The sequence below is a fragment of the Cinclus cinclus genome, chromosome 10, assembly GCF_963662255.1.
Source record: "Cinclus cinclus chromosome 10, bCinCin1.1, whole genome shotgun sequence".
Taxonomy (NCBI): domain Eukaryota; kingdom Metazoa; phylum Chordata; class Aves; order Passeriformes; family Cinclidae; genus Cinclus; species Cinclus cinclus.
In genome coordinates this window covers 24,607,024-24,617,165 of record NC_085055.1, presented here as the reverse complement: position 1 = coordinate 24,617,165, position 10,142 = coordinate 24,607,024, and the positions used below count along the sequence as shown (strand labels likewise).

General features: G+C 49.7%; 1 protein-coding gene across 1 annotated transcript; it reads left to right on the top strand.

Moving 5' to 3' along the window:
• Positions 1-3,964: 3,964 nt before the first annotated feature.
• Positions 3,965-8,823, top strand: ADIPOQ (adiponectin, C1Q and collagen domain containing). The gene is made up of 3 exons (XM_062499351.1): positions 3,965-4,081; positions 7,659-7,881; positions 8,297-8,823. The coding sequence occupies exons 1-3, from the start codon at positions 3,965-3,967 to the stop codon at positions 8,821-8,823; spliced, it is 867 nt and encodes a 288-aa protein (XP_062355335.1).
• The last annotated feature ends 1,319 nt before the right edge of the window (positions 8,824-10,142 follow it).

The window sequence follows — 10,142 nt, the reverse complement described above, 5'->3', positions numbered from 1 at the left end:
AGCAGCCTGGCTTGGCTGGCCTGGGAGCAGAGGGGGGATGGATGCTGTCACGCAGAATCCCCTCCTTCCCCTGGCCAGCCTGGGAGGCCAAAGCAGCACCCTGAACTCGCGGTGCAGAAAGGAGCGCCCTGGGAACAGCTGTGACATTAATAAAAGGAGCTTTGCGCAATATTTATGGGGCTTCGTTTCATGGACAAACGCGTTTCAATGTCCCTATCGGCATGAGAAATCCTGCTGTGCCAAGATCCCTCATGAGAAATCGTGCTGTGCCAAGATCCCTTGCCTTGCTAGGAGCCAAGCAGGGATCCCCTGAGGCCAGGGAAGTTTATTTGCAATGGCCAAGAAAAGAAACATGCTGTTGCTCAAGCCTGGCAAGGAGCTGTCCTGTCCAAGCTGCCCATCACAGGGAAGGAAAGAGCCCATTTGTCTGAGTGAAATGGGCCGAGAAATCGGGAACCCCAGCGCTGAGCAGGAGGCTGCATCGAGCAAAGGCAGAGGGTGGCAGTGGGTCCCATGTCCTGCCGCCAGGGCCAGGGTCCCCCCAGCCCACCAAGTGGGGTGTGTGTCCTTCTCCCTGGACCCAAGTGCTGCCTCAGCATCCCCGCTGCGGCCTCCCCACCCCTCAGCACACTGCCATGGCCCTGGGCGAGCCGCCACCCCGCACAGCCCAGCTGGGCTTTCTTCCATGGCCGCAGAAAGCCACTGGCCCGTGCTGCACACCCAAGCAGTGGCCTTGGGCACTGCTGCCAGACCTGCCTGTGCCTGAACCTGTGCCACCTCCCCAGGCTCATGGAGGGAAAATCCAGGAGGAACATCCGGGCCCATGAGTTTGTAATTCGTGGGAACAAACCCCTGCGTTTGTAACAGGAAAGGCTGTGGCACGTGTCATGCTGATGGCCCTTGTGCCTCCCTGCTGGCACTGCTGGGGACACGAATGGCACATGGTGCACCCACCAGGAGCCAGCTCCATGGGGAAGGGGCTGAGCAGGCCCCGAGGGCACACAGGACCGGCCTGACACCCTCCAGCGGCACAGGGAGAGCTCTCATTAATACTTAGCCACTAGAGGGAAGTGCAAGGCTGTACAGGGAAGGTTTGGGCGCACCAGGATGCCTGGGATCACGGGGAATTGCAGTTTGGGGAGATGGCAGCACAGGCCATTTGACTGCTTTTTCTTTGGAGCTGACTCCTCAGCACTCAGTGCCGTGGTGCAGCCAATGCAGGTGCCCACGAGGCAGTGGCAGGAAGGGCACAGGGTCTGGCTGGCCACAGGAGTGGACTTGGCTGGAGCTGACTTGGTCCAAACTGCCTGCGGTGCCCTGGGCTGGAGCCAGCAGAGCCCTTGGCGTGGAGACTGTGGACCCTGGCATAGAGGCCATGGTCTCTGCAGACAGCACCAAAATAGCAGGGAGCAGCCTGCCAGGCCGCCTGCCAGACAGCATCAACAGTTTGGGCCATTTTTAGCAAAGCGGGGAATGTGTGTTGTTCCTGGGACATGCGGTATCCAGGGCCAGAGGGAAGACAAGGAATGATGTGGCGTCCCGGGGGGACAGTGAACTGGAGCACAGTGCTCGGGACACATCCCAGCAGAGCAGCCCCAGCTCTGCACAGGAAGAGCGGTCTCAGGAAGGTTCAACCAGGGGGATGAGGGTTCCCATGGAACTGGGCTTGATTCTGCTGGGAGAGGACGTTGGTGGCAGCTGAGGGCTCCTGCCCCAGCCCCATGGCACAGACCAACAGGACCTGGACAGTCATCAACCTCCTGCTGAGGCAACCATCCCAACCTCCCTGCAACCAAAGCAGCTTTCTACCCCTCAAATACACCAGCAGGGATCTGACAGAGCGCAGCTGATAATGAGCCTCTGCTCTATTTTATTCCTGTTTATAGATGGCTAAATATAACCTTGTGCTTATATTTCTTTCTTACTGAAAGCTGCGAGCCACGATCCATCAAGCCGGTTTTGTGTTTTTCATGTGGGCTGGCTTGCATCAGGTCCAAGAGAGAAAACATCCAGGCTTAGCACAAGGCCTGTAGCCAACTGAAGTTGTGGCAGCATGTCCCACACAGGAGGGCTGGTGGCCACGGAGCAAAGCAGAGAAGGCATTGCAGGACTTGTGAACAGCAGCTTTCTCTGTGCCCAAACACCCAGCCAGTCCATCCAGAGCTGCTGTCCCCGAGCACCGCAGCTGCCAGGACAGCCCACATTTGGTGGCAGGTTTTGCTTGTCACCAGGCATGGCCAAAGGCATTTCATTTGTTTTCCTATCACAAAGCCAGAAGCAGCTCCCTGGATTGTACAAGATCTCCCTCTGCAGCAGGAAGAGGAGCCAGCACCAATCTGCAAACCAAGTGTGTAACACAACATAATTGCAAGCAAGTGTGCCAGGGGTTGTATCAGCTGCTTGTACCCCCAGAGATAAACTTCCACCTCTCTTCTGGGAGGCAGGGATAATGTTTGGGAAGATGTTTGGCGGACCACTGAAAAATTTATGTGTTATTTCCCTGAGAATTGAATTGAAAGACCATGAGGTAATTGCAGCACTACCTGTTAAAAACCTCAGGTCCAAATCCTCAGCTCCTGCCAGCCTAACAGATATTTCAGTTATACATTTTGGGGTTCAAGCCAAAAGTTGGCAGGGCAACCAGCCTTGTCTTGCTCACACCTAGGGCAGGGGCAGCTGAAAACCCCTTACTCCACAGCAAAAGCAGGTCCAATTTCAGTTCCAAGGCCCTGCTCCTCCATTCATTGCTCAGGAGACTGTGACAGAAACATTGGCATTGCATGAACACAAATCCACGTGGCCCTAGAAAATCACATTTATAACAAAACAGAGCCAGTTAGACCACTGTGATATTTTACTGGGGTTGCATGAGAAGTTGTTTTAAGTCTCAACATTGCATGGAAAACCCATCATACAACAAAGCCTAAAAATATTCTTCAAATGCTGGACTTGACCTCAAAGGGTTTGACCAAAACAAGGCAGGCAGTATGCAGTTGTCCTGTGGCTCCACCCTTCTGCACCTTCTCCTCAGGTTTAAAAATTCACTCTTGCTGACTCTCAGCTATACATATAAAAAGTTATTTATGTGCTCATTTATACGTCTTTTTAGTCCCTCCCAATACCCAGGTCTTGAAAACAACTCAGCAATTCAGAATACTGCCATGCTGTCACTCACTTGGATGAGTTTCCCCTCTGACAAGCACACCAGCTCCCCATGCCCAGTTGCAACATCACACATCACACTATTTGTTCCTGGTATGATTTTGGGAACTCAGGTTTGCCAAGGTTCCACCTAGCTAACTTTGCACTGCCCCAGAGCAGCTGTAAAGGAAAGCCTCTGCTAGCTAAGGTTCAACCTCTGCTTTGGGAAGGAGAAAGATACGGGGAGAAAGAGACTTGGTTTTGACCTAAAGCCAGAAAGCTTGATACCTGGGAAGCTATCCTAGGACTGGAATTACTCCAGTCATTTTCAATAGTACTGGCACATGCTTGGGTGCCTTAAAAAGGAATTTCCCCCCAGTGCTGCCCTCCCCCTAGAGCAGCTTTGCCCTTCTTTGGTGCGGCAGCAGCCTCCAGGCAGGAATGGTTCTTGCAGTTAAAAGGAGAAGCCCAAACTTATTCCACAATAATTCATTTACTAACACACTTATTCACCCATGTGCTTGCATTGCTGCAAGCTGGACACACTTTCTCCACCAGCCAACCACTAACAACGTTTCCCAATTTGCAGAGAGCAGCAGCCTGTGCTGGACAAGCACAGCCCAAGTTGAGCAGGCTCTCACACAGGCTCTGCAGCAAACCACTGCTCTTCCAGTTCCTGTCCAATTCCCAAACCATCTATTCCCCTGTAAGGCCATCTTCACATGCTATCCCAGTGGATTATATATCTGTTCCAAAACTTCAGTTATGTCCAGGAAAAAATAATGGGAAAACCCAACTTTTAGGTCAGCATGCGCAACAGCAAATGGAAAGTGCAGTGTCTGAGCTGACAGCTCCCCGTGCCCTTAGGGATAGCGATGCAATAGCCAGACTTCATTCTCTAAACAGACTGCAGCAAGCCAACCAGGACTCAAAGCAGCTGGTAAGCATGATTTTTTTTTTCCCCCCCCATCCTTACTAAGTTCAGGAGTTTCTCTTCTTTTGGGCTGAATTGGACAGACTTTTTTTGCAAGAAGTTGTCTTTCTCAGAGTTATTCTTGTAATAGCCAGAGAGCATTTTAAACCAAGAATAGCTGGTCTCCATTAAATTCATACTTCCCTTTTCAGAAGCACTATTTAGAGAACAGAACTCCTAAATCAAAAAGTAGTCAGGAACAACAGTGAGAAACTGCAGGGCTGTAACAGTAAATACTGCATTGGCACCTTTCAATTCACCTATTTCCTCAAAGACTTCAGGGAAGATTTGGTTTGCCAAATCTCCCTGAGTCACATCAGTTCCTCAACAGAAACCTGCACCTCTCATATTTAACGTGTGAGCCCTCTGGGACAAGTCGCTGCTGTAACATCAGCAAAAACTATGCTACAAGAATTACAAAAAGAAAAACTTTTGACTTAAGCCAAATACCCTTTGAGGGAAATTCTCCAGTGGGAAAACAGATGGATTTTTCAGTCTGTTTTGTGCAGAATGATGGGGGCTTAGAGTGCATAATTTTTATATAGTGCTATCTGAAATTTAAATTCTAAATCATTATGTAGCCCTTAGGAATGGCATTGTTCTCACAGATGCTACAGTGGTTTCTGCTGATAAATGAATAAGCTTAATATTATGCATATGTGCTTTTAATACCACAGCTGCCCAGGCAATCACTGAAAGCCAGCAGCACTACAGAGTTCATCTATTTCTTGTAAACCTATTTCTTGTCCAAAAGGTAAGACTGACATTCAAATATAGCAGATTATTTCATGTTAAACTGATGTTAAGCATCAGATGGAAAACCAAAAGGAAAGGGAATGACCAAGTAAAGGGATGTCGCTTCTAAACCAGAGTTTAAGCTCAGATCTGGTAGACACAGCTTGAAACTTCCCCTTTGTAAGACATACTTATGCCAGAAAACTGCTTGGCTTCTCAAGCACCTGTGCTTGAGTTAAACTGTGGGGATAGAAGGTGTTCTCTCCTTGCATATCACAGCACTTTTGTCCTGAGAAAGGAGAGCACTGAGTACATGATGTGTGTGCACTGATGCTGGGGAGGGCATGGTTCTGAGCCCTGAGAGCAAACTGGCCAGGCAGCCCCCAGAAAAGCTTCCCTGCAGCCCTGCTTCAGGCTCCTTACACCCGCACTGCCTCTGACCTTACAGGAGGGGGTTATTTTACACCAGCAGAAGACCTGGATGTGAGGCACACCACTAAAATTGAGATGATATTTGAGTTCTAAGCAGCACACCAGAAAGCAGAACCAACCCCAACAAAGTCACCATAACACGACTCAAGAACCACAATTTTGAGCCAGATTTTTATGGATCACCACCACAGTTAGGTGTCTCCCGACAGCTTGTGCTGTTTTTGGAGGGGTACATGCATGTACCTGAGCTGGAGGGGACCCAGACAGGGGGGACAAGGGTCCCACTGGGGCATGGCAAGGTGTGGTCACTGTGTACGCCTTTCTCAGCAAACAAAGCCACTTTCAGGATTTATAGACATCAGTTTCACTGGTCCATGCTGGTTCATGGACAATCGCTTCATCCCTTGCTGCAAAGGGAAATTTCTCTTCCCAAAGTGCAGGGACACAGGAGCACTGCCTAAGGCTCAGGCTGTGCCCACTGGACCACACAGCACCCTCAGCCCCAAAATGCTGCCAAGTCAGAGCACTGGCCCCATCTCGGAGTGCCGGGGGGCTGCTGGATTGCTGGAGCCCCGCTTGGTGGGCATGGGTTTGGGAGTTTCCTGATTTTAGGTGTTAGGCACTGCCCACCAAAGCCATTAAAGAGAACTTTTTTTTTTTTTTTTTTTTTTGCAAAGCCCCTTCAATATCCTCAATATCAATACTTTTTTTGCAGCAAAACCTGAAATCATGGCAACCTCTTTGTTACTGTTGTGCTTTAACCCCAGCTTTCAACTGAGCCCCACAATGCCACTCGCTCACCCCTGCTACAGCAGAATGGGAGAGAGAGAGAATTGCATTGGTAAAAGTGAGAACACTCATGAGTAGGATAAGAACAGCGTACTAATTGAAATAAAATAGTAATAATAACAGTAAGAAATTGTAATGGAAAGGAAAATAACAAAGAGAGAGAAATAAACCCCAAGAAAGACAAGTGATGCAAATGAAACCAGCTGCTCGGCACCGACTGACCGATGTCCAGCCGATCCCTGAGCAGCAGCCTGGGGCCAGCCTTACCCCTGCTTCATAGCTGAGCATGATGCCATGGTTTGGAATATCCCTCGGGTCAGCTGGGGTCAGCTGTCCTGGCTGTGTCCCCTCCCAACTCCTTGTGCACCCCCAGAATCCTCACTGGTGGGGTGAGCAGCAGAAAAAGCCTTGATATTGTGCAAGCACTGCTCAGCAATAACAAAAGCACCCTTATGTTATCAACCCTGTGTTCAGCACAAATCCAAAACACAGCACATGCTACCTATGACAAAGAAAATTAACTGTGCCCCAGCTCAAAGCAGCACGTTTGTTTAGCTTCCTTTGAAGCAATTACACCAGAGCTATCAAGACATTATTTAAAATACAACATTTGAATAGCTTGCCTAGGAAAATCAACCCCGCAAAGAAACTCCTCCAAAATATTATTTTTCTTGAAAATTACAGAGCTGAGGCACTCTAATTGTCATGCTGTTGCTCACTTTTTATTGCCTGTTATGCCACTTACAATATTCCTAACAGGATAGCATTACTGTTCCAGAGTATAAACCCTGCCTGGGGAGCAGCGTCACACAACAGTGGTAATTTTAAAGTATCCTGTGGTCTAAAAACCTGACCCAAAGCCCACCAGGGGCTGGGAGCACAGGACAAAGCCCAGCTGACTGCAGGGTGTCACCACCAACCTGGTTTTGGGCAGCTGCACTAATTGCTCTGACCAGCAAACCAGCCACATTAAAGAGAAATAAATCCTACAAGCCTAAACACCGCACAGTTTGTCTTCCCATAATAAAAGAACAATTGGGGTGGAAAAAACTCCAGTATCATAATTCCATATTGTGGCTCAGGGAAGCTGGGAAGCCTGTCTGGGGCTTCTGTTTGTTTTAGATAGACCCAGGTGAGCAGGCAGTAAGACAGCACCCCTGCCTGGCTTCAGGGCTGGAGAGGGTTTGAGACACCCTCTGCCAGACGTGTACCTTCCATCAGCTGCTCACTCACTCAGGAGTCTGGGCTTTTTGTGGCTAATTGAGCAGAGCTTTGCAAGGAGATCAGCCACAGATACCCTGGCATCCGCTGTGCTGAGTCCTGAAACATCTGTGCCTGTGCACAGAGCCCGAGAGGGCTGGAGGAGTAGCTGGTGTTTGCTCCTCTCTGCGCTGGCTGTGCCCCAGGGTCCAGCTTGGCTCATGGAGCTCACACCAGAGAAGCCCTTGGGCCAGCAGAACTTCTTTCCTTCAGAAGTACTGACTCCAGTTTAGCCTTCTGCGCCTCGCTGTTATCGGGGCGGGGGGGAGAGCATTCACTTTTTTTCTCTATTAACCTTTAAAGTTAACGAAGCAATTGTCCACATTAGGAACCGATGATGAGGGGGCTGGCAGGTTTCCTGCTGTGCTCGTTGCTGCTGCTGCTGGCCCCCCACTCCACAGGGGTGGCTGCCCAGGACACCCAGCCTGACCCCAAAATGCCATGTGCCAACTGGATGGGAGGAGCACCCGGCTACCCTGGCCACAACGGCGTCCCTGGCCGGGATGGGAAAGATGGAAGAGATGGACTAAAGGGAGATAAAGGAGATGAAGGTTGGTGAGGAGCAGGTGGTATGTCAGTGCTTGAGTCCTCGGGCAGCCCCAGCCCCAGACCCAACAGGTTTCATGTCTGGTGGGTTCATGCCTGATCTTTATCCAGATGGCTTTTGATTATCTCCTGAGCTGGAGATTCCATAACCCAAGTCAAAGAGTTTGGTGCGGGGTTTGTCGCCCCAGTTAATGATGTTTTTTTCTGACACGCTGCTCTCAGCAGCTCTGTGCACAGCCAGGGTGTGGGGTGAGCAGGGTTTCCACTCACTGCCTTAGCCCCTGGGGGCTCTTGAGGTCCCTGAGCCCTTCGTTGGCTCCGTGCTGCTGAGCAGGGCTCACACCACAGTCCCCTCTGCATTCCAGTAGCAGCTTCCAGCACAGTGCGAACACAACCCCAAGATCCCCCTCTGTCCTGCAGGCCCAGCAGGTCCCAAAGGTGAACCAGGCCCAGTAGGAAGCCGAGGCTTTCCCGGACCTCCCGGATCTCCTGGAATTCCTGGAATCCCAGGGCAGAAGGGCAAAGATGCTTTCGTGCACCGCTCTGCCTTCAGCGTAGGGCTGACGGAGCGAAGCCCTGCCCCCAACGTCCCCATCCGCTTCGGCAAGATCTTCTACAACGAGCAGGGCCACTACGACCCCAGCACGGGCAAGTTCCTCTGCAGTGTCCCTGGCACCTACTACTTCACCTACCACCTCACAGTCTACCTGTCAGACGTCAAGGTCAGCCTCTACAGGAAGGACACGGCCGTGATCTTCACCTACGACCAGTTCCAGAACAACAACGTCGACCAAGCGAGCGGCTCTGTCCTGCTGCACCTCAGCTCTGGGGACGAGGTTTGGCTTCAGGTGTACGGCGAAGGGGACAAAAACGGGGTCTATGCTGACAACCTCAATGATTCCACTTTCATGGGCTTCCTCCTGTACCCTGACCCAGATAACTACTAAAGTAGGGGGTGCTGCATGGAAAAGGAGGAGGTGGCTTAACCCCAGCGTGTCCTGGGGCACTGGCGCTACAGCTATCATGTATTTACCAGAAATTGCCTTTCGCAAGGGCAGCCACTGCCAAGGGAGGACCCTTTCTCCTGTGAAATCAGTGAGATTGTACCAGTACTTCCATGGAACCAAAAGTTCACTCCTACCTCTGCTCTTGCTTTCCTGTGGAAACCTCAGCCCAAAGTCAAATACCATTCCTGCTGTGTTGTGAAAAACTCTCAACATGGCTTAATCCTCCTTTAAATTTAAAAGCGAGAAAAGTTGGTTGCATTTAAATATGGCGTTCTAAATTGCCCTATTTTTTTAGCCACCTGAATCCATTTAAACCAATTGTAGAAACTTTAGTCAGCATTTTTAAGTTTGAGTAAAAGAGGGAAAATGCTACTCACAAAAGCAGAGTGCTCTTGTTTTCAGCTAGAAGCAATGGCTCGATTTTTTGTAATTCCCACTTATTAGGGCCTTTGACTTCCACTTCTGGTTTGTTGTCTCCCTTTGTTCAGCCCAAATCTTTGAATGTATTCAGGTTATTAACTTCCACTGATTTTAATCCTTTGATTTTATATTTATCACTTATTGTTATCTCTAATGCAGACAGTAGGCTGGTTTAGGGCAGGGATCTTCTCTTGTGGTTTATCTGACAAGCCTTGTGAGCATCAGTAAGGCCACACAACAAAAGCAGCCCATTAACTGTGTGGTTTCAGGAGTCCTGAGGTGACCACAAAGATCCTGTCCCATCCCCTCTCTAAACAGCTCCCAGGTGCACCCAGAAGTTGAGATCTATTAGCTGTGTTTGTACTTTTCCAGGCTCTAAGTGTGCCATAAGACATGGTTTTCCCACCAGCTGGGCAGAGCTTCAGGTGGTGTTGGAGTGGGCTCCTGGGATGAGCACCCCCCATCCCTGCCCCAGCTTTGGGCAAGGTTACCTGAATGCTGAAGAGTGTTAAGGCTGGAATTAGTGTCAAACTGCTCTCCAAGGAGCTTGCTTGACTTTTAGCTAAAAGGGGATTTGATGGTTTCTCAGATACAACTCAAAGAAGGCTGCTGCTACTACTAAGCTTCAGAACAAGCTAACACAGATCAGAGCTAATGCAGTATTACAAGCACAAAACAGCATTAAGAGCTTCAACTGAAATTACTTGCAACATCATTTTCTACACTCCAGTCAATTACCACACTGCAAATAAAAAACAATTAAAAACTCTCTCGATGAGAATGTTTCCACATTTTTTGTGTGTCATTGGGAAGGACTTGAGGAAGAAAGTGATATACTC